This window comes from Aquila chrysaetos, chromosome 9 (assembly GCF_900496995.4).
Source record: "Aquila chrysaetos chrysaetos chromosome 9, bAquChr1.4, whole genome shotgun sequence".
Taxonomy (NCBI): Eukaryota; Metazoa; Chordata; class Aves; order Accipitriformes; family Accipitridae; genus Aquila; species Aquila chrysaetos.
The window spans coordinates 34,180,553-34,205,879 of NC_044012.1; the positions used below are offsets into that span (position 1 = coordinate 34,180,553).

Genomic DNA, 25,327 nt, shown 5'->3' on the forward strand with positions numbered 1-25,327 from the left:
CTTCATGTTCCCCAGAGGCAGCTAACGCAGAAATCTGGATTCACCATAGCAGCTCATTGGTAAAGCAATTCTGACAGCCCGCTCCCAGCATGGCTTGTACCTGCTCTTTCCGAAAGAGAAAGATTGGCCATGCAGTGACGCTTTTGCGAGGCAGCCTTGCACGCATGCACGCATCTGATCTGCGCAGACTGCCAGCTGAGAGTTGGCCACTTTTACCCTGACCTCCACATTGCTAAGGGTAAATCTCTGCGGACACAATGTAGTGATGTGTAAAAAGCACCCAAAATAGCTCCAGAATTGGAGGCAAGACTGTGGGCTAGAACACTGCTGAACCTGCTGGGAGGCTGCAGTGCTTTGCTACGGCACCAAGGCTGCTTCTCTCACCTGAGCGCTCATCCCCAGCTAGTCTGGGCCCTGCACTGCGCTGTCCTCACTGCTGCACTTTGTCCTTGAGCTTGCATAGGACTGAGTAATCCAGGCCGTGATGGGAGGTGCTGAAAGAAAGCAAAGACCATCTGATACGCAAATATTGATCTCCAAAGTTTGGGGCACGTTTGCCCTATTTACAGCAATTTACTCTTTTAAAATTGTCTTCAAAGGCGTTTAGCCAAATGCAGATCTTCCCTATAGCACCAAAATCAGAAACTCACATATCAGGCTTTCAGGCTAGAAATATGCATGTGGATTTATTTGCAAATAGTTTCAAATCTTGGAAGGGTGACTTGGTGCAAATACATTTGTAGCATAACATGTTGTTGATGTTATATCTTCTCCCCTCAACATTGCACAATGTAAAACTTTGTGACTAGATTGTGCCAAGAGGCTTAATTCACCATTTCATCAAAGGACAAGTCTCCATATTGCTGCCAGTCTCTTTTAGGGTAAATGTTCTGACAGTGAAAGGAAAGAGGCGTTCAGAGTAGGAAAAAAGATGAAGCCACTAAAATGCAAATTTTATTCACAGTTGGCATGTTTATAAATATATATATTACATTCTTACAATCTACAGTACATTCTAAATATAGAGGGATTCAATCTAAGTGTTTGTGGGAGGGTGGATGTGTATTAAACTGAGCAACCTAGATTCAATGACAGGAAGAGACTTAATAATAAAAAAAGGGCAAGGACTCAGTCTGGAAAATAAAGGAAAACTTGAAATATAAGCTGGATTTTAGTTAGTGCTTTGGCACTTTGCCACTCGTCATCGGAGACTGCTTTTGGACCTCACAAAAAAAATGTCATGGTTTTAGGGCTGGAGGGCACATTGGATTCAAAGGGTAATCACTGAAATCCTACCATATGTACATCCTTATCAGAGGAAAACAAAAGATAATCATCACCTCTGGGAGAAACAAATGTTATCTACTGAGTTTAGCTGTTCAGGTTTCGATGTTGAATGTGCAGCACTCCTCTGTGACCTTCGAGTGGCCTCTAAACGTGCTGAGCAGGGGGCTAAAGCAGCATGAGCAGAAGGAACTGAACATCCTGACCTCTCCCAGGGAAGGGGACAGACAGAGACGGTTGCTGTTGGTGTCCGAGTTCAGCACAAGTGACACTTACCCAAGAGAGAGTGGCCAACTTTGGTAAACGACAGCATGTAAAGCAAGTACCAGCGTGGTACCAAGAGTGTCTGTGCTTGGCAAGAGCACACCGTGGAGAAGCGAGTGTGCGTGGAAGGGAAGGAAGAAACCACACGCTTCCAAAGTTGACTGATGCTAGTAAGTGCCCTCAGGATACCAGATGGGGAGCGCTCCAGGGAAATGGCTGGGAATACAAATTTGAAACAGGACAATCAAATAAAGTGGGCTTTTAAAAATAGCTTGTTCTCTCAAACTTTCCAAAACAGACCTTCCTTTATATGAGTGGTATTCTGAGTATAGATTGTATCTTCTCCTATTTTACAAATTAAGAAATACTGAAAATTGGCTGGCAAAGTTTATTACCTTGGCATCTACTTAAAAAGAGAGTTTCAGTTTTAACCGTATATGTGTATCCATTCTCAGTGCTTGGGAGGCAAGCATGCTGGTTTGTAAACAGCCCAGTTACTCCTTTTTCCTCTCTAGATTCTTTGGAAACTCATGACTTTTCAGCTCTGGAAGCTGCTTTGCTCACACTGTTGTTTTTTGTCAGCTTTAAATTAATGTTCTTGGGTGGATATTCTCTGCATGTGGCTTGAATGACATGCTCTCTTCGCAGATCTATTTATTCTGAGACCAATTTTTTGCTTTTAACCAAAGCTTGCAATATTGAACAGTAGAGCTGTGTGAACTTTGTAATATCCAAACTGCACTGGAGTTTGTTATATTTATTGATTTCCTGGGAAAGCTCAGAGAATGAGACCATATTATTTTGCTAAGTTTTTTTTTCATGTTACCATGCATCAAAAAACCACACACATCTTTCACTTCCATCTCTGAGCACAGAGAAGACTTGAATTTTAAGAGCTGTCCAGGATCTCTGCTCTCCCAGCTGCTTTTGGGTGGCTTCTTGGGGCTCCATTGAGTTATTATCCACCAGCTGATTCTTGTTATCAATACAATGTTTTGCCCCACTACCCAAAATTAAAGGCAGAAGGTGAGTGAAAAACAAACGAACGAACAAACCAAACAAAAAAGTCTTTTGCGTCTCATTACACATTTTCATGTAATCTCTCCATATAGTTTTTAAGTTCTTTGCACTCCCCCAGGTCCATATCCTGGCAGACCCATTTAATGTCATCCTCACTACTCATCAAGATTGAGTTGACAGTTGGACACCCATCATCAGAGGAGATGGTGGTAAAAGTGGTGAATTTAACCCGTTTCCTCTTAGAGGTAGGAGAAGTAGTTGGTTCACTTTTCTGTTCTTTCCCTTCAGTGAATGTGGACTCAGTAGACCTGAAAGATTGTCCATTAACATTTTTGGAGGCATTTGTGTTGAGGAGATATTTGCTCTCTTCATAGTCCACTCCTCTGTCAATAGCTGTGATACGTTCATCTTGTTGGGATGAGAAATTTATATGATTCTCGAGAAGCTCTGTCCTGTTGCTCAGCCCAACCCAGTCATGAGAGTGGCTCATGCCTTCTTGCTCTTCAAAGGGAACTTGTTTGTTTCTGTACTTCAAAGCAAAAGTGACACAATTGATAAGGAAGACCAGAATTGCCAGGCAAAAGACTCCCAGAAGAGCATACATTCCTATCTCCAGATCGCTGAGTCCCCTAGGGGTCTGGACTAGGTCATTCTCTTCCAAGTCTCCGTTGTTTCTTGGCAGATCCACCTGTGCAGGGAAGCTCGTGAAGTCTATCGGGATGTTCTGCAGATGACTGTCATCGTCCAGGAGGCTTTCTCTGTCTTCTTTTTTACTTAAAATAGACCTTTGCGTGGTGGTCCCTTTGCCTTGCTCGTGGCCCATCGAGGAGCTGTAATACTGGCCATCTAGCTCAGCTCTTCCCTGCAAAGTGGTTTTCTGACGCCGGTCACTGGCATGATTTTCTAGGTGGACACCGGCACCCCTGTGTTTACTGTCGCTGATGTTAGGGTTGGCATCACTCTGCCCAAACTTGACTTTAATGCTACCACTTCCAACAGCTAGGATGCTCTTCCTTTTGGACTTCTGGCATGATTCGCTGATCACCATCTCTACCTTCACCAGTGTCCCCTGGCCTTCTGTCTCAGCAGCAATCACAGGCCATTTGAATTTGGGGTCGTGGTGAATGGAGACCACCTTCTCATCCAGAGATGTAGCTGACAAGGAGAAGTCTTTGGAGTCATAAATATCCAGGGGCATGACAGATCCATCACTGAACTGGATCCAGCAGCTGATGGCTGCTTCCTATAATACATAAAACAAATATATGCACACTCAGAATAAACATCGAGGGAAATATGTTCTGTCTTGGTCTGTTCCCTCCTCCTCACAAGATCCATATACCATTTATAACCAGAAAAGAAATAAAAAGGGAGAGCAATAAAACTAATATCTTGCCAAGATGTGAAGAGAAATACTAGTTTAAAACACTCATTGATAATAAGATTTGTTTCCCCAAAGGTGCTTAAAGGAGCTGTATCCCCTGGGCTCTGCAGAATCTACTTCAGCACCATAATAAATTGCATGTCAGAAAGCATTACCAGTGGCTGAGATCATTTACTGTTGTATATTTAAATGAAAAACAAATATTACATTATTTCTAAACTGCTTAAAATACAAAGTCTTCTCTTTTTACACACAACACTTGTTAATATAGCAAGTAGGTCCATACATGGCTCCATACCTTCAGTCCTTGATTTTTGTCTCTCAAATTGAGTAAGTGTTTTGTACAAGCAGAGGAAACCCATCAGCTGCTTCTTTAAGAAATGGCCAGAGTAATTTTCATGCTTGTTAGCAATTAAAAGCAAGAGAATAATGAAGTGTAATCTCGTGTCGCAGCAACGCAAATTGTATACTTCAGAGTGCATGGAGGTTTATTGAATGTAAATGGGTCAGACCTGAGTACTAATTCTGTACTTGCACATGTGTAATGGTGCAGCATTCCTGAGAGCTTTGACTTTGGGTTTCTAACTTGAAACATTTTAAAGTATTCTTAGATTTCAGAAAACATGTGCTCACCCATTTCTGAAAATCAGGTCCTCTAAGGACTCTCAAATGGCTATCGAAAATTGTTGTGCTACCTGAAAATATCTTGGCATTCACACGTTGATAATTTCCAGACAAAATTCAGATTGTTCTCCTGGAATTTAATTCCTGCTTCTGATGGTCTGACTTGCTCTGTTTTTGCTGCGGTATTTGCACCTTATTAGACACTGGAGAATCCACACCAGAAAGACTCCTGGCTTGGTGAGTGGATTCTCGGATGTCTAAAAGGAGGTGAGTTCTTGTCTGGTAAAAGTTGGGTTCACTCTGCTCTGAGAGCGAGCCTGACAGACAGACAAACACCCAACCAACAGATTAATAACCGTACTTGCGGAAAACGTGATTATAGAAGTCTTGTTTCTTTAAATAAGCAGTTCTTCAAACAGACGGTATTTACGTTCTGACTCAACATATATATGGAGAATAATTATTTATCATTATCTTTTAAATTGTTTCTAGCACATAGTCATTCACCTGTTCAGATCACGGAGAATAAGCCTCCAGTCTTTTGGGATTGTATTGTGCATAATCTACTGTCCTGATTCTGAAATCCTTGCAGCTTCAATGGGAGATTTGCTTCTGTCTCTATTTCAGGACAGAGCCCTAAGACTTTGCTGACACTGTCATAAATCCCGGCTTTGTGTTTATTAATCTTTGGATATTTCTTGAAGGCTGCATAGAATTTATGTCATCAACTCTCATCCTCCTACTGTGTTGCTTAAACCTGCATAATCATTTAACAATTTTGCATTGCTCTGCTTATAGGGATTGTGCTCTGAAAATCATGTTCTAAGCAATGGAAGGAATCAGATGCCTTTCAAAACGGAGTCAGTCCTTGAAGGGTGGAAGGTGCACATCTTCCTCACTGCTTTAACACTGATCCAATGTTGTTCTGACTGTACCCCTGCATCCAGAGAGGAAGTATAGACTCCATTTCTGGGAGCTGAAATGTCGCTGCTGGGCAGCATACTGGGACTAAATGCCATCAACCTCAGCTTTTGGGCTGATTTCAAGGTAGTTTGTTTAACTCCCCATGTCAGCAATGGATTAGCTCACAGGTCTTATTTCTAGCTGCCTGGCATTGATTTCGTAACTTCTGGAATGCTATGGGAGCCTGATTTTTATCACCCTATAAAGACAGCAGTTCTGCACTATTTCTCATCCTGCATCCCAAGGATAAGACCCTATGATGAATTAAAGCGTCTCAACAGTTGGCCAGATTTCGAACGTGCATGCCATGATCATTTACCTTTAAAGCTCAGAACATGTTTAAGTGTTAAGAGCCCAGTGCATCCTTGATGTAAGTCCCAGACTGATGGATTTGGGTTGAAAAAAAAGTTTAAATTTCAAATGTAGAGAGAAGCACAAGGACAAATATCAAGCAGGGACTGACGGGGACATGGCAAAGTCCAAAAGCCCTTGGTAACTTTTGGTTCCCTGATATAGGGACTAAGAATAATGGGGAAACAAAAAGTGGTTTATGAAATCATGAATCAGGAAATGAGTCAGTGATGCTGATTCATATTCTAGTAATGAATCAGAATGAAAGGGATGTTCCCCAAGTTCTTAAAATGCTCACGGAATGTAACTAAAGGAGGAAGACTCTGGCACTATACAAAACACTTTCTCATTTAAAGATGTGCTTAAAGGGTTAATTTGGCTGCCTGTGGTGGGAGGCTGAACTTGGCAATCCAGTTGGCAGTATCTCCTGTGATCTAGTAGGTGCTGGATGGGACAGAAAGGGTTTGTGTGTGTGTGTGTGTAAGGGGACTGCTGTTACTTAATTATGACACATTATTGAGTTGCATGTGTTATTTATGGGATGCAGCCATGACAGATGGGGTACGCCTGCTTGTGTACTGGGGTTGTTTAGACATAGTGCCATTTTTGGTTTTCTGTTAGGGGACCTGGTGGCCTTCAGAAAAAAGTGTCCATAAGGAAAATGTTTTATTAGCATATTATTAATAAAAATCTGCTTTATCCCATCAGCTTATAAGGTTGGGTGTAGTGAATCAGAGTGGTGTCCTTCCACAACGCAGTACATGTGGGCAATAGTACCTGCTTTGGAGACTGGAGCAGCTCTTGTGCTACTGCTGTAGCAAAGATGGCCTTATTGCTTCCTGGACTGAGCTGCAGAGAGAGTGACAATCCAGTCACCAGCTGCACTCCCAGGTCAGTTATTGTCACCTTCTCATCCAGAACTGTCACTGTCTTCTCGGCCAAGATTGCATCTGAAAGGGGGGACAATATCTGAAAAGAAAAATTGAAGTTAGCAACAGCCATTTTGCCCAGCACCGAGCAAAATAGCTACACAGAGCTACTGTAGTACTAATAAGTGATATTTATGTTAATGGGCAGAATTCCTCTTAGCAGACAGACATTATTAAAATATGATTAAAAAATGGCTAGTCACATTTTATAACTCTTCTGCAATAATAGGCTGCTTATAACATCTTTTGCCAACGTAATTCTAATCAGCTACGCCATTCACCTCTGTGGTACGCTAACCACATCTGTTTAAGATGTATTACCTATTTGTAAATGTAATCTTTATGTGAAATGCAATTATTTTATTAATGATCGTGGTTTTAGGTAGCATATATATAATGCAATCTGTTGATTTATATAAAATCCATAGAATAAATGGCATTTATATATGGCATCTTTATATAAAGAAGGTTAATGTATTGCTAAAATAAACACTCATGGTACTGTATACAAAATTGACAGAGAAAACTTGTTTTGATTACAAAAATGTGCATGGAGGTCAGCGCACTGATACATGACATCCAAAGATGCTCATTAGCAAGCAAGTTGAATCTAATGACCCATATAGGGTACAGAGCATTTTAGAAGCAGTTTATAAGAGGTATTCTTTAAATATAACTTGCTCTCAGCTTTTTTCCCTCAGATTTTCCTTTCCACAGTTTTATGTGTATTTGTAGGAGCACTGTAAATTCCAGAGCTTTGGAAAGTCGTTCAGAAAATCTTTACAGATTTTGCAGAAAGTCAAAATCTTGAATCCCATTTCTGTAGCCCTGACAACCTGTGTTATCAATAGGTGTGGTGGTTGTTTTCTGGTTTGACAGTTTGGGATGATGAGCCTGTTTGCAGAGCTGGATTTTTTTTCCTGTTCAAGTGCTTGTTAACATGTTTTCTTCTTTGTAGCGTCACTGGATTAATTGGGGTTTTTTTTCCACTTTTCTTCTGGGACCCCATTTTCTAGGCCAGTATTTCTCTGCATGGCAGGAAGGACCGTATGTGAAAAGCTGCCAATGACATGATGCATAGGTTTAGGTGAGTTACTTCAGAGTGGGGACACTAAGGCACAGTCACATACACGGTAGTATTTATAGGCCATATTCTTGGCCATATTGGCTGAAACTGATGAAGCTAAATCTGCTTCCCTAGAGAACATAGCTTAGTTGTCACTAACCAGTCAGTCTTTTAACATCATTCTAGAAGTACCAGTTGTTATTATTGCTTTATGCATACTCTGAAATACCCTAATATTTATATTTTGTAATGCATTGCTTGAACTTGCAAGGTGTGCAGGGATTTGATCCCATGGGACTCGTATTCCAGGCTCAGTTCCTCAACCAGCACTAGCTAATTTTTACTTTACCCTTTGCTCTGTCATTGCAGGCTTTGAGAAGACTGAGCTGTTTCACCCACTGCATGCCTTGTGATAGCTCATATACTGGCTCCAGGTTCAAAAAACCCTTAGACAAAAGTAATCAGAAGCAGCCTCCAAGTACACAGGTTGGGCTAAATTTACTAAAAGTGCAATCTACGTACTTTGGGGCACAAGATAAGAAGAGAAAACCATCTCTTCTGTGTCTTCCAGTCCTTGCTGCAATTCTGTTCCATTGAAAAATTTATGGCTTCAATTTCTGTTGCTAATACAAGAAGCTGCTGTACACCTCATCAGTACCTCGGTTCCCAAAGTGGTGGGTTAATGGAGGAAAAGGAGTAAGTAATTAATTTTCCCTACCTGAATTGTCGTCATTCCAAGCTCCTGCCCAATCAAAACCTGTCCATCCTGTAGCTTAGCGATTCTTGGCTCCTCCACCTGCATGAAGTCACTCACCAAGTCGGTAATGTCAATCTGCCAGTCAGAACCCAGTAAATAGCTCAGCTGGCCAGTGGGGTCTGAGGCTTCAGCTACAAACTGCGTGAGGACACGCACCATCGCATGTTGGTACTGAAGGGCACAGCCTCTTCCTTTACGTTCATCCTCTTCTTCATCATCACTGTCCCTGGCTGGTCTGGTAGGACACCAAGAATGAAAAATTAATTTAAACTGGTGCTGGGAGAGCTTGCAACAGGAGAGCTATTGCTAACATAAGTTTGCAGCCTGGTTGCTGGAACAAGTGGGCTTTGCCACCTTCCATTGCTCTGCTAAAGCTGCTTCCTTCAGTGCATTTCTGAAGTCAGCCAAGTTCCCCCTCTTTTATTGTGTTTCCCTCGTTCATAACTGAGACCTCCCGGCTGCCTAGATCTCCAAAACAACTGCTGAAATCACCGGCTGGCCTGCTAGCTTCGCTACCACACTGTTCTCTCCAAATATCTCTCATTGTTTTCCATGTTAAGTCCTTACTTTCAGGACCTTCACACTTTTTTCTTTCTGGACCTTCCCATAAACTTCTTTGTGTTACCATGGAAATCTCCTCTGTCTGCACCTACGTACACATCCCTTTCTGTATGGCATTCAGGTTGAAATCACATCTCCACCAAAATCTCCATCTCTTTGCTGTGATACTAGCAGAAACCTGGTAATAAATGATGTCTTCACAGGTAGGTAGGAATAGCAAGTACCTACGTTATCAGCTTGATCTTCTTGTTCTTAATAAAACTGACAACAGATACAAACAGTCTAGATCTGCCTACATCCATCCTCTGTCCTGTCATTCACATGCCACTGACCTGTGGGCATGGACAGCATCTTTAAAGCCTTAGTGTATCAGTGTCCTGACTTTGGGACACTGATCAGTGCCACTGGACCCTACAGTGACATGAAACAAGTATGTACTAATTGTGACCATTAACAATGAATAATTTAACTGGAAGAACCTGTGAACCAGGCTAGAGACTGACCAGCCTTGCCAGAGCTGGTCCTTGTTGATGTCTTCCTCCTGCCTCATGGCTGATCCTGCCTAACTTGACCAATGGGCTCTTTCCATCTCAGTCACTAGCACTATAAAAAGAAATTGGTTTCCAACGTAGGATCATGCAACCTGCAGTTTCCATTTCCCTCGTAAGTCCAGTGCAGGAGCCTATTGAATAAATGTCTGGTGACCTTCAAATTTACACCAGAATTGCATTAAGGCCAAATGAGCATGTTCAGATCCACTGGCCCTGACAGGTCTTTGGCAAGTGCTCAGCCCAGAAGGAACATCCTCTAATGAAACCTACCTCTTATTAGAGATGATGGGGACTCTCCACCCCTTGATTTGATTTAGTTCTGTGTCAGAGACCTCTATCTGCAGCGGGAGACGAGGAACCCAGACTGTCATTTCTAAAGGGGCACTCAGATGCTGGTAAGTAAAATTCACTATGACATTCACTTTGCCTTTCATTTCCTTCCCATTGACAAAGACATAGTCACATCTGTCAGAAACCTGAAAAAAGGAGAAAAAAAATAATTAATGAGTCTCTTCACAAATTATAAAGTACACTACATGCTAGGGAAGTGAGTGGGAGGAAGAGAAAGGATATTGGTTTAAACTAGCTCCAAGTTCAGAGGACAACTAGGAATAACGAGAAAGGTGCCTGGTGTGCCCTTAATAGGCAGGCTATTTCTGCTAAAAACATTTCCAGTATAATATAAGATAAAAGAACAGCTTCTTTTTGTCCTTAATCCCCACTCCAACACTAGGATAGTGCTAGTATAATGGCACTGAGAGAGGATTCTTCTGCACTCCCCAAAGCTCAGTCAGCCTCTACTATCCTCCTACTCTAATTTGTGTGCAGCCCGAGGAATACCACATACCTGCAGGGAGGAACAGGTAACTGCCCGTCTACAGAATGGAGTAGAGGACAAATTTCTCCAGGCAACTCCAAACTGGGACAAAGGCTTCTTCAGGAGTCCCATTACAGGTGCCAGGGCATGGGGTGGTCACATCAACAAAAAACTAATCACAGGGAAGAGTTCACTGATGCCCAGTGGTGTTTATTGGGGCCAAACAGCTCCATCTCTCTGCTGCAGGCCTGACAAAGGTCTTACACAGTGTTCTGCTCAAGCTAGTCCTGATGGCGCCTTATTTATTACCTGCAGCTCTGGACATCAATATTGCTGAGAGTTACTCAATCTCACTCAAGCGATTTAGCAGCTATTGCAAGGATCTAGGTGAGCTGACAGGACCTGTTCATTACAGCTAGTTAAAATATATGAGTAAATGTACACGTCAAATAATTTATTAACTACCATTTTACTGTGCTGATGATCTGAAGGAATGATCTATTAAAACCCTGAACTCTTTTCACAATCCATTACCAGCCAGACCTTCTATTCCATTCTGTAGATGTATTTAATATTTCTGACTCCGGAATGCATAGTCTCGTCCTCATCTGAATTTAATGCCATTTTCTACTTTTCTGTTTAAATGCTAAATGAATTTAAATCATATTTAAATATCACCAGCTTTTGTAGGATAATTTGCATTCCTAATATTATTATCTTTAAACAACAACCACCCCCCTTAGAGACAGATCCATAGCAAATCCATTTCCATCCTTGCTTGTCGGAGCCTAGGTAACGTACCAAAAAAGGTTATCACAACTCTTGCAATGTCTCTCTTGCAAGCAACGTCTGTTTTAAGGTCAAAAATCTTCTAGTTGCCATTGGTTTCAGCAGGAAAGTAAGGAGTTTATTTACAGGCAGAATTATGTTTTTCGGGATATTCTCATGTTAGCATGTTTTACACTAGCTCTTAACGGCTCCTGTCAGGGTCCAATCTCGTTGTGCTGCACAGCAGGAAAACCTAGTTGCTGTCAAAAAGCCTCAAAGCATGGGGGTACGCAGCACGAGGGAGGGTCCTCACAGCAGGCAGCTGAGCACAGACAAGTCCCGGCTCCTGCTGGGGCCTGTGGCACTAATGTAACATCCACTTCATCATCATGCCGACCCAAACTGGCCTGAGCTGAGGGAGATGATACTCTGCAAAACTCTGGGAGAAGCTTCACGTGAGCCTGTGGAAATGGCTATAGGGAAGGCTGGAGGCATAAGCACATTATCCTTCTGGGAGCAGCATGTCTGGGCAGCAGCAAGGGAGCAGATGTTATTCTTGTATCCTTGCAGAAGGCACGCCAATGTGAATGTAATATTTTCAAGGCGAGAACTACATCATACTTCCTACCTGCAACGTCTAATACCCTGTCCAACAGGCGGGAAGTCAGAAGACCTTCAGGCAGTGTCTGGTACCTCTGCTCCTTCCCCCACGCCATGGGGTACCTTGCTTCCATAAGTGGAAATCATCTATTCCTTGCTGGCACTGCACTTACCCCTGTTGCCTTTTTGTATTTTAAGTGCTGTTCTCAAACCAGACAACTCTCCTATGCTCTGATAAGCTCTGACTGCTGCTTTCCTCTTTTCCCTGGGATGCCAGTGAGAAGGAGCACTGGGCAGAGTCTCAAAGTGCTGATTTCCACCTGAGAGGCAACAGATCAAAGCTGAAGACAAAGTGGCCCCAAGGAGAACATTCAGCCTGGGAGCTGATTGCCCTGAGGTCCTTCACTTGCCTTTGTGCTTTGCTGGCTGGACCACACATACAAGTGAACGGCCTAAAGACAAGGATTTTCTTCAGTAGTGCACAGGACCGGGTAATAGCTTTCCGTGTGAACTTTCTCACCACCTCTGCTTCCAGCTAGCAACACTCATATTTGTGAATCTTAGCTAATTAACGCATTAGGAAATTAAATGTCCCCATGGGTGATCAACCTAGGGCTGAAACCACTGTCTAGTGATTTAAGGTAACGGGTAAACTTGTGTGCCTTGCAGCACAGAAATCATAGTTGGGGGATGCTTCCAAACCACGGCAGCGTCCTCTGCAGCGTCCCCTGCTCCCCAGCAGACCTCTCCTGCCTCCCCTGCGCGTCCTCTGCTCCGCACCTGCGACAGGGCTTCTAGGAGAGGACCTGCCAAACGTCCTCCCGCCAGGGCAAGGCTTCGCTGTCTGAGCAGTGGCTTTTGAAGCACACATAGGCAGCACAGGTAGGATTTTGCTGTTGTTTTTATTAGTCTGTGTGTGTGTGTGCGCATGTGTGTGAAGAGCAGTTCAGCACATAGGGGCTGGAACAAGGCTGAGACTCTCCCAGACAGTAGAGGTAACTGCTGAATTACGCTAGTAAGGGATGGGAATCAGAGTCTCAGATTTTAAATTCATTAATGGTCAAGCAATAGCAAGAGAAAGAAAATTTGCCAGGCAAACAGACCTCAGTTCCAAATTTTATCAAGGTTTACTACAGAGAGAGAGAGTTAAAAGAAGAAGCCATCCCTAAAACCTACTAGATGAATAATTAAATAAATACCATGACCTTGTGCTTTCAAGATTATGATATATGAAACAACCTGATGGTCAGGAAAAGAATGACTAGGCTTGGGATACCGGCTTTCTCCTGTTTCCCTTTCTGTAAGTGAAGACGGCAACAACTATGAGCTCATTCAGTTCCCAGCCAGCCCTTCACTGTTTGAATGAATAAGCATCACTGTTCTGCTGCAGTTTGCATGCAGTCCTAACAGAGCAACATCAAAACACGGTGCAAAGTACAGTACATTTTCATAAATCAGGCCAGGACATTCAGAAACAGGTCATCAATAGAAAGGCAGATTAGCCATGCCTGTGGTACTGCAGACACATCCGAACCATTCATCTTCCAGCACAAAAAGAAGACTAAAAAGATGTAGAGAAAGAAGAAAAATGGAGCTTCTCTGTCTCTTTTGAGAATGAGTTTTCTGAGCTGTTCTTTGGGGATGAGTGAATATTTTGTGAAATGAGTTTGATGGGACTCAGCTAAGCCTCTGCAGGACAAATACGCACATGAGCAAAGACCCGTCAAATGCAGCTCAGCAGCTGGCAGCCTCCGGGCAGTCCCCGCGGGTGACACAGGCGGAGGGAGAGACCGCGGCCCCCCTCGCGTGGCTTCTCCACGTTGATGTTGATGGGGACAGCACAGAGAAGCTTCGGCTGCCACTGCCTTTTCTGAGCCCGCATGTCTCCTTTTCAATTTGTAATGGATTTCAATTCCTCAGTCTGTCAAGCGGCTCCTTTTCTTTAGTGTTAATTCATATAAACAGCCTTTAACTACCAACCCTCCTCCCTGTACTACAGTTCTCGCTTTACATGCCTCGCCACACACAACAGAAATGGCTGTGGTTCAAGTTTATTAAACGCATGAATGGAGCGACTGCACATACCCTCAGATATGTGTGCCAGAGTATGCGAACGAAAGAGAGGGTCTGTACTAAATCAACAAACAGCTCCCCGACAGTTAGTTATTAAGGGAATTATGAGGTTGCAAAAACTTGGTCCCAAACCAGCCAGATTTCAGAAAACTATTAAACACGTTATAAAATGCACTAGGAACTACAAAGGGGCTGGAGCAAGGTGAGAAATTTGTGGGGAAAAGCAATTTGTTTTCTTTCCAAAATCTGGCGACTCCCACCTGTATCTCCCTTTCCTTTCCTCCCGCCTTTGAGTTTTGGTATCTCAGGGATGGCAACTCCAGTTTCCAGGAAAGGTGACAAGGGCTCAAGAGAGAAAGAGTAGATTTTCTTTTACTGCTAATGTACTGCTGGAATACATCTCTCTGTGCTGTGGCCACTGTAATTCAAGGACATTATAATGCCATTAAACCCTTCTGGTGCTGTGCTCCCTTGCTAAAGCCTTTCTGGGCTTTGTGTCACTGGAGCTTTTCACACAACTACGGTGAGCTGACTTCCATTAATTAAGGGAGGCTGTACTTAGTGCTCACAAGATGCTCCAGAAATTCTCTCAATACAGGGGACTTTTATCTCTTGAGGGAACTGGGGTTTGAATGGCTTTTTTGGGCATGAACTTGGTAGGTTATAAAAGTGCTTTGGGTTTCATTTGGCTCCTGCAGCTCCACCTCTTTTTCTTACATCAGTGAACAACTAAGACAGCTTCCTCTGAGTCACACACACACATCTAATCTCTGTGCGCCAGGGCAGCAGAGGTCAGAGGTCCCTTATTGCCAGCACAGCACAGAATTAGGAATTAGATTTCTAAGTGCGCCATGTACATACCAAACATGTGGCTTCTGGCAAGCTGGATGTCGAGTTCAATCATCAGTGCTACAAAATGTGCAGAGTGGAATATTTCGAATGTGCTCAGCATTGCATTTAATTCAAACCCCCAGTCCTATTGTCAGAAACGGGAATAGAGTTAAGTCACTGCTGCTTCCTACCACAAAATCCTCGCTGTAAATACGCATTCCTCAGTCCCACGTGCAGCTCTGTACATTGGGTACCCCCAAACTGAGCCCAAAACTCAGCTGGTAGCCTTGCAACTGTGAAAGTGATGCTGCTGTGTCACTTTAACGCAGGACTGTTTCATTGGCAAACAAATATTGCCCAGAAAAGGAGAGGGGCATTGCTGGTCCGAGGCACTTCTTTTTTATGTTTACTTTAAAAGCCTGTTTGTGTTGTTTGAAAAGAAGTCAGCGCTGTCCTTTAAAACACCTCACATTCTGTATGCTCTTCAGGTGTGATCACAAGCAAGATAAATTAGTTTTTATTAATTACTGTTATTTTATTTCACTGTTTGCTAGACTATCTGTGGAAGAAAACACTAAACTCTTCGAAGCCTTGCAGCAGCAGGACTTCAGCCAGCCTGGATAAAACATGGAAAGAAGCAATAAGGCCCCTCACAAATGCACGTGATCCCTATCACTTGGCCTCCTGCATCCATTTCTCCAGTGAACTTTGTTCCCATCCCTTTCCTAAAAGGATTTTGCTGCTTTTCCCGTTACCCTTTTGCAATAGCTGTCTATGGTAGATATGAATTTGTGTGGCTGACTATTCTTTTGGTCCCATGAACTCCGTGTTAGCTTTGGGCTGAACAGAATCCAAAAATCTAATGGGAGGGAGGGCAAGGGGAATGTATATCAAAACTCCCAGAAGAGGTACCCAGCATTTCACTGTTAGCTCTCAGAAATAGCTGTAACAGTCTTTCCCCACCTCATTATCATTATTAAATTCCCATGGGATAACGGTAAAACCCTCACAGGAAACTGCTTTTCTGCTATAGTAATACTGTTGGAACTCTTACAAAGTCACAGCTAATAAGTCTTTGAAAATAAGATGTACCTAGAGCAGTTCTAGTAGACATTTCAAGGGTGGCCAATTAGGAAAGGAAGTCTTTGCTATTTCCACATAAAATCTGTATTTCAGAAGCACTCCGGGACTCTGTCCCCAATCCACGCTTCTACAAGTGATCCTTCCCCCATACAAGCATTCTCTGTTTATAATATACACTTCAAACACAGCCCTGCCACCTTGGCAAGCTCATGGGATCTCTTCTGATTTAGCGCTGCACACATTTTCCTTGGTCTACCAGCATAATGGCGATATTTAGTAACGTAAGTTATGTTAATGAGCCCTGCCTAAATCATTGCTGTCAGAAGAAGAATGGGGGAGTCTCTTAGAACCATTAAAAATGAATGAGGAGGGAAATAAATAAGCAAAAGCAGCTCATTTGAGCTATAAAAGACTTCAGAACACAAGCTGTGTACCAAGGTACAAAAGGATGAGGCCATTATTAGCTCTATAAGTCACTTATAAATGACTCAGGGGAGGCGGAGTCACCTTTAATCACCCACGCTTAACCCGAGGTGTTAGAGTGAGATTCCTTACTGTGGTAACTGAATCCAGCCTGAAGTTATGCAAGGCAGAGATAAATGACTATAATGAAGCAGCAGCACAGGGGGTAGATCAGCCCTAAGCCCACTACACCTCTCGAGAAGGGTCCTGTCCTAGTCTGGGATTCTGTGAGGACCCTGAAGTTAAGAAATCACCGTCCTCAGATGTAGTGGCAGCAGCAGATCCATTCACCACCCTGGCTGCTGCTGGAATTAGGAACAACCACTGAACAGCTGCTCTTGAGGAATAATTAAAGCACCTCCTGTGTTGCAGAGAAAAGACTTTTTTTTTTTTTTTTTTTTTTTTTTTTCCCCCAGAAAGAAACAGTAAAGGCAAATGGGTATCACATCAAGTTTAGGGATGCTCTTCCTGTTCCTCAGTTACTCAGCGACTTGCACGTTCAGCCGGGTAAACATCCCAAGCCGGGCTGCTCCACAGCTGCTGAAAGAAGAATGACTTGCCTTGAACCCTAGCAATTGGATTCCAGACAGATTTTAAATCTAGCATCACCTTGACAGCTTTCCCCATTTGGGGGGATTTACACTTCTTAATTTTAAATATTTCAATTTTTGACTGTGAGTATTGAAGTATCTGCCAAAATCTGAAAAGACCCTTTCAAAGTTGGTAAACGACGAGCTGTGTTCACAAGGCTTCACACATCATCATTCCTTTATACTTGGTTCTCCACTCTGTGCAGAAAGGTTGTGCCTTTTTGAGAGAAGGTGTCAAGTGACACATCTGAACTCTGCAGATTCAGAAAAATCAGAGGGTGTTCTGAACTTTGAAGGTCCACGCCTTCAAAGTGTCCACGCTTTTCTGCAGTGGTTTTCCTATTGCAGCATGACACCAAAAAATACTGCGATCCACAACTGTATCTGCTTTTTTACCCAGAGACAAACATCTCCCTTAGTTTCTAAGGATCTTAAGAGCTTGTTTCCTGTGAGGCATCTCCATAGTGTCATGATGGAAGCGTATCTAGCACTGCTCCAGAGGAAGTTCAGCAAGAAATAGATATTGGCAGAGACCTGTGAAAAGGGAAAATGCCTTTCACTGCACTAATCCACCTGAAGCACATCATAGCACATATTGATTAAGAGAACTCTGATACTAATTAATTTCTAAGAATTTTTTTGGTTTGTTCTACAGCTTTGTGGCAAACATCAATATATTATCCTCAGCAAAATATACCTGAGTGAAATATGCAATGGGACCTTTTAAAAGGACTTACAATTCTGGGCAAACATCCAATTCCAGCTGCAAGTTTAAGACTTCCTTTGTGAACATTATGGATCTGACCCAGTGTTTGCAGTGTGTTGGCGTTACTAACTGAACAATCCCCTCATTAAAAGTCTCTCCTCAGGAATCACCTTTTGTTTTAAAATCAAGATTTGGCGTATAAGGTTTTGGTGGACTCTTCCATGTTGCTTTTGCACCCGTTTCCACTACTAAGAACAGTCAAATTTCCCTCTATGCAGCGGATTTGCATGGGATCTACCCATTTTTCAAGGAGGTAGTGAGGGAAGAGCAGCTGCCACGCGGTCGTTTGTGGACACGTTACTAAGCCCCCGTACACACCGTCCTCACCCATGACTTGGTACCTGCCTAAGGGCTCCCCGCAGACTGCAAAGAGCTTTGTCCTTGTCCCCACTCAGCCCCCGTGCTCAGGACAGCCAGGAGCCACCTGGGAATGATGGTCCCGGTGCTGAGCGGCCCGTCTCCCACGGGACTGGCAGTAGAGCTGCCTGGAGGATGAATGCTTCATTTCAGGAGGCTTTCAAGACACCTACATTTGGTTTCATTTTTGGGTCATGAAATTCGGTTTCATTTCCATTTCAAATGATTAAAATTATGTAAAAATACCAAAACATCAAGGAAAAAGTTATTTTAAAGTGAAAAATCAAAACATTTCATTTTGGAAATGTCAAAACAAGATGTTTCTTTGACACAACAGGAACCTGTTAGCATCCTTTTCTTCCTTTTTCTGTCAGAGATGAAATTCCAGGGAAATTAGCATAATTTCACAAAGCTGTTTTACAGAACTACAAATTCTGACTGAACATATTCTGCCAAATTTTCCCCAATAAGCCGTAATCAACTGGGGCCACAAATCAAAACAAAACCATCACAATGAATCTCTGCTCAACTAAAATCCAATCCCTTGAAATCTGGAGTACCTTCAGCGCGATGAGTAGTGCTATTCTCATTTGCAGGAAGGAAAGTAAAGGCATGGAACAACCTTTCAGGAAGTCTGGGATTAATTCCCAACTCCATCACACACTTATGAGATGACTGTGTGTAACTTATTGAGATCCATACTCTCAAGGATATTGAAGTGTTAACTCCCACTGTACTCCAGGGGAGTTTGGTGGTTAAATCTCTTTAAGAATCTGGGCTTTAATCTCCCTTTGATGTATTTGTAAAATGAGGATACTATCCCCTTGTTTTAGAGGGATTTTGCAAAGCTTAATCTATAAGAAACAAGAAAGAGCTCAGGTGCTAGGGTTACACAAGCACATCTTCCCGTTGCTTAAAATTTATCTGTAGTTAGAAGACAGTCCTTCCCTTTTTTTCACCTGCACCAGCAGTCGATCACAGCCACACCAAGGGCACGATACAGTTCTGTGGGACGTGGCGTAGGGCGAAACTGCGTCCCTGGCAAGCAGGCAATGCAAAGAGAAATCAAATGGCTTCATTCACTCCTGCTGTTCTCCACTCCTTTTGCTGCTATGGCCATCCCTCATTTGCTGTTGGCTAGGCTGCGATTCCTGCTTTCCAGCTGGAAAAGGAAGGTGGCGACTTCCTGCCCACCTGCTGCTCTTCATATTCATCGAGCGGCGATCCTGCCAGCACAGGATAAGCGAAAGAACAAGACGGCTTCGGTGGCTGCTCCTCTAAATCAGCGGGACACGGGAATGTCAGCACTGTCACGTAGGAGAGCTTTCGACAGGCAAGTACTGTCTGACAACTAGCCAGAACGCTGCTGGACTCAACCCACCACCTCATGCTTTAGATTTTAGAAGCCACAATTGTTTGTAATGAATATGACAACACTTTCTCGCCTATGTTAATTAAGTTACGTCTTCCTGTTTCTCTCTTGATCTGAAAACCACATGCACTCTGTATCACTCACTGCAGTCATCCAAGCAAAGTGGGAGAAGAACGATAAACACATCCAGCACCCCAAGCTTTTTATTACTAAACTGAGAATGGCATTTCTCCCCTCCTTCCAGTAAAGCTTAAAGAGGAGTAATGACAACAGAACAACTTTGCTTCACACCTGTGAAAAGAAAGGAGATGTACAGGCTGCTTGTTTGGGTAATAAATACCTGACGTCGAAGTCAAGCAGAGCCAATGAAGAATATGACAAATTGGATGGACTAAGCACTAAAACTGCACTGTAAAGGGGACGGTCAGTCTTCTAGTTTTGTCAGATCCAGTCGGTGAAGCAATGCTGGGGAGGGGAAGGTAATCCAGATGCACACAGCCTGAAATAGCCCGTTCTAAGGGCTGCTCATACTGTATGTGAGAGCCCCTGCCTTTGGGAGCAGCTGAGAGGAAAATGGACAGAACTGTGTGCAACACGAATCTATCTGACTGAATGGACAGGAAGGCAAAGTTTTTCATAAAACTCCTGTATTGTCCCAGGGCACCTGAAGGACCTTGGGAGATGCTGAATCTCCCCAAATACAAAAAGGGCTGGCAAAGGAGCACTGGCAGTGCCAGTGAGGAGCAGTCTCAATGCTGTTTGGCTCTCCCAGCGCGCTGGGGCTGGAGCGCTCCCGACAGCACATCGACACATTGGTTTCAGACCCAGACTGTGAAACTAAACAACCAGCAACATTAACCTGCAGGCAGTAACTTTGATTTTTGTCTATAATTATCACGACAGTAAAACTAGGTGTGCAAAGCATCTAATTGTCATATTCGGGATACTTTATACTCCCCTTGTCCATAGGAAACTAAAATTTCTGCCAACTCCTTTCTGTTCCACAGGTGATCCAGCATGCAATTCATCTGAAGGCATCAATTTTTTTTCACTGTATTTCTTTTGTTCACAAACGGCCAAAAATATTTCTATTGGCTACCATAATACTTATTGATTTTACACTGCTTTGTACCATATTAAGCAACAAATGCTTTATGCCCTCATATGCTGACCACAGAAAGTATGCGTGTCATTCTCAGCTGCCTGTTAGAACAACAAACACATAACTGGAAGATCAATGCTAAAAGAAATGTTTTACTCAAATGCTGGTTGTTCTATACAAAAGCAAAAGGTCCTTTAAAGAAAATATTTCCCTGCATGAAAAAGGAGCTTCTCATTTGTGCCACCCAGGGAGAGTGCAGCCTCCAAAAATGTCCCTTCTTACTGCAGCAAGCTGTGGGCTTGTCCTCCCACAGAGACCAAGGCTCTTCCTTCTCTCATAAGCTGGAGATGTGCTGGTAGCACAGCTGGACGAGAACACCGGCTGTTTACTAAGTCTTTCCTAATTGGGGAAGCTTCTCTTTCATACCAGCTTGTGTTCCTTGGTTAGTCCAAAATGAACACCTCTCCGAATGCTCCCTCCCTGTTCGAGGTGAGCGTACCAGGGATCCACTACTGAGGATCCCACATCTTGCTTTGCTCTGGCCTTCTAACAGGTTACTCCTCAGTGAGGCACGGTTTCTGCAATGTGGAGATCACTCCCCTTTCATAATCACCAAATCCAAACACTTCTTCCTCCTAAAAATGTTTCATTAACATATTGTAGCAACATTTTATAGTCACAGAAGAGATGAGACCCCCGATACCCAGTGATAAACCTCTTATGACATCTTACCAAGGCAGGAAAACAGACTTTTATTTACTGTTTGAGACAAAGAGCTGAATCACACAGAGATCAAATCACATGCCTAAGGCTTCACAGAACATTTGTGACCCGGCCAAGAAATGAATCCCAAAATCGCAGGGCTCTCCAACCACAGTGCCCTGTTACTCAAAACTGGGGCAGACCTTGGTCTCGCAGCCAGGATTTCCCTTGACCCCACTACGTGTGGGAGCACCACGCTTTTGCTATCGGCACACATGCTGCTGCCACCCCCATGGCTTCTTGTGGCTTCAGTGGCCACGGTACCTTTTATCTTTTTGGATGATACCCTTGCAGTATAATTGCACAGGCAGATGTAACGATTGGACTGTCTGAGTCTCTGCGATATTTGCATAGTACAGTATTTCCATTGGCTATGTAGAGTTTTCTTTTTTGGCACTGCCATCACATATATTACAATCATGTTAACAAGCCTGTCTTTCTAAAGAACTCCTGTTTTTCTCTTCATTACCCTGAGACACACTTCCAGTCATTTCTCATCTATCCTTACCAGGTCACTTTTGATATATTGTACAAGTGCAAAGGAGAGCTCTACTTCATGAGCAAATTCAAATGACTATTACATATATGCTGCTTTTGAGGGTGTAGGTGGGATGGAAGTGAAGCATGCATGATGTGCTTGCTGAGTAGTGTGTATTGCAGCTCCTCCGCACGCCCTGCTGCACCGGCAGTGTAAGATCGCACAGCAAGGCAAGCTATGTGATTTAGCTCCCCTATTTCAGATTGAGCTGCTAACTCAGGAGGTCCCTAGCTCAATTCCCAAAGTGTCAGCCGAGATGTCAGTTGTTACAAGAAGATCTTTTAAACAACCCCTGAAGAGAAATCCTTACCTCTCCAGCTGACTAGTTTCTGCCCTGAAATGTGAGCACTAAAGGCCGCTGAAAGTCACTGTCCACCTACAAAAATTCCTATCATACTCTGAGATTTGTACCTGTTACTCAGAATTGAGAACACAGTATGATTCAGCACTGCTTCCAATTTAAATTTATTTTTTTCTCTGCTAGAAAAAATAAGATCCTCTTTTAAAGGGTTTTTATAATTTTATGGAAAACTACTAAAAAACGAGTAAAATATTAAAATTCTTTTGCACCAACTGATGCAAAAGCAATTACCACCCTTATCGTGGCTTTAAGCATGACTGCTATGAAACTTGCTGTTGGTTTACTCCAGTAAAGAGAGAGAAATAGAGAAGCCAGCTTAAAATACATTTTCTTTAAGGCTATAAGAGAAAGGTAAATCCTTATAGACCCTTTTGGACTTCTAAACTAGTTAGAAAAAGGCACTGGGCTGATATATTCTCTGCCTCCTTGGAATCACTCATCTTTCATCTCCATCACTGCACTGCAGACTGGAAGCATTGCTATTTTTTTGACAACATTCTCATTTTTCCAGCTTCCAAGAAATCTCTAGACAGGGATTGTCAGTTCTAATTATGCAGCTCGTGCTGCAGCGACAGGTGGTTACCGAAAACTCAGAAATGACACTTTGACATTTGCAAATGGATTATAAAGTTTGGCCCGTGTTCTTAACAAAAAACAGCCATAAAAGAGGGAAGACAGGAGAGTGGTGAAGGCAGTCACATGGAACCGGGAAGACCTGGTATTGTTGGCTCCTCTGACAAGCCTTCCCAAACGCATGTGTGCAAGGTGCACCTGGGCTGACTATGGGCATGCCAGTCCTCAGGCTGCGAGATCTACAGAGATTTACAACATATCTAACCAGTTGAGCACTAAAAGCAATAGAGTTATGTATGCGTGGTGCTGTGCCCACATAATTTAGCTTTATACCTTCCTCCATAGAGTGCAGCGTTGGGTAAACTCACTAAACATCTCGGTGCCGTAGGCCACAGCATGCCACAGACATCACAGTCATGTCATGTCTCTAGCCCTCCAGCAAAAAATTGGTTTGGATGCTCAAGGATCCAGTCTTTAGTAGAGCCATTTTCCATCCGTTAAGTGGAGACAATAGCAGTTTCTACTTCACAGGACACCCTGAATGTTTGGAGCATTAAGGATGCAATATTTCTGCCCGAGGATTTCATCTAAACCTCAGACTTTTCTTTGACTCTGGTAAGCTTTGATCCTACCTTAAAGGGCCAGCACTTCTACCCTCAAACAAGAAGTGTCCTGCTCTTCTAATTTCTTTCTAAAGAATAATGGGTTATACATAAATTTTAATTAGGGACACCGCTGAGAACTGATCTGACCTAAGCCAAGTATGAGACCAGACTTCCACAGCCTTAAAGGAGGTGAGAGCCACACAGGAGAAGTGAATGAAAAGACCCTGCAGTGAGGAGAGAATGCCAAGATGAAAGCAGAGGAGTTTGAACTCTTCAGTGCTCTCAGACTTCAGTGTCCCACAAGCACAGATCTGCAGGCAACTACTTGAGTTAAGCCATGTCTCAGCTGGTACTTAATAGAACAATGACCAAATGCTGCTGAAATGACTTGTGTAACTTGGACAACATCCTGAGCAAGGGCATTGCATTTCAGTCACTCCAACACAGGGAAAAGCAGATGAAATATGTTTAGCAATGGCAGGCTTTAGAAATTAGAGTTACAAGGACAAAGAGATTTCCATCTTGGTAATAGGATGACTTCAAAGAGTCTTAAAGACTCAGTCCTCTTTCTGATACTGAGTATGCACAGGCAAAGTCTAGTCTATTCTCTGGCAAGTATTCAGATATCCAACATTACCACTTAGAAGAAAAAGCTGTTGCAATATACGTACACTCATGCATGCATGCCAGGCTCTGAAAAGTTGGCCAATACCTTGCAGTGACTGGAGAAAAATAATGCAACAGCAAAGCACGAAAAATTTCTCAGAGAGACCTATGCCTTTTTAAGCCAAAAATCACTTACAGAGAAGCATATACAAGCAGGATTGTGCTCCAACAGCAGAGCAGCAGCCATAATACACAAGTGCCAGAGGAAAGCTGGCATCAGCCAACACGGATAGGCTGAAATGCCAGAGAATGCTTTCCAAACTACACTTGCTGTAAAAGTGACTGCAAAGTTTCTATTGGAACGGGAGAGAGTATCCTTCCCCACCGGAGCCGTGGGCTAGGATACTGAGCAACGAGGGGATTTCTGTCCTCACTTGACCCACTAACACAACCTTCTCTTTCTCCAGTTGCCTATTTCTGGACAACTGAAGATAAATGAGTTTTCACACTGGATTGCAAAATGGCACATGGCTTTGAGCTCGTCACCCTCACGTTGGTAAGCTGTGACACACGGAGGTCAGACTGTGACTACGCTTGCGTGAGTTGCAGCAGACTGGCATGGCTGGGGGCTCACTGCCCGATACACTTGTTTTTAACAAACTCCTCTCTGCAGCTTGCTTGTTATCAACCAAGCTCCAGGCAGGGCTGTCTGTCCTTTCCCCCTCTGCTAGGTACATGCTCTCTTTGCACTCATTTAAGGAAGGTGTCAAGCTCTCGATGCCTATTGGTTTCCTTTTAACGGGGAAACAGCAATGAATCAAGGGGTGCATGCATGTGTGTGGACACACACGCACGTGCACAGGTACACAAGGCCAAAGCTGGGAACAGGACAGAAGTGATCCTAGCATTCCCAAGTATTCCACAGACTGGGTAGCAGTGCCATTTCCATCAGGCTTAAAGGAAAATATCATCATAACTCTAACATGCCTCCCACCATCTGCAAACACTGCTGCTACTAATGCTTACCTTTCATTTTACATCTCTAAAGAAGCCCCTTGCGGTGGTGCTGAGCTAAACCCAGGCTCCTCCAGCATCTCTCTGGGGACAGAAATAATCCAAAACCACTTGCTCCCCACCGTGAACAAAGGTCATTATTTTGACAAATTAGTTAAATCTCTCTCAGTCAGCAGCGATGACCCTGAATTATTCAGCATGCATCTGTCTTTTTCCCTTACAAAAACGGCCTGTAAAGCAATAAGTGTATTTCACTTGAACCACTTCTTAAAGATGTAAGGCAGTTTGGGTTC

The 25,327-nt window shown here is 43.2% G+C and overlaps 1 protein-coding gene across 1 annotated transcript in view; it reads right to left on the reverse strand.

Moving 5' to 3' along the window:
- Positions 1–659: 659 nt before the first annotated feature.
- TMEM132D (transmembrane protein 132D) overlaps positions 660–25,327 on the reverse strand; it is a 276,562-nt gene continuing 251,894 nt past the window's right edge. Inside the window, exons 6-9 of the mRNA XM_030024665.1 lie at positions 10,025–10,230; positions 8,604–8,877; positions 6,668–6,859; positions 660–3,811 (exon numbers count right to left, since the gene is read on the reverse strand). Coding sequence (XP_029880525.1) covers positions 2,630–3,811; positions 6,668–6,859; positions 8,604–8,877; positions 10,025–10,230 — 1,854 coding nt within the window. The 3' untranslated portion in view covers positions 660–2,629. The remainder of the gene's footprint in view (positions 3,812–6,667; positions 6,860–8,603; positions 8,878–10,024; positions 10,231–25,327) is intronic.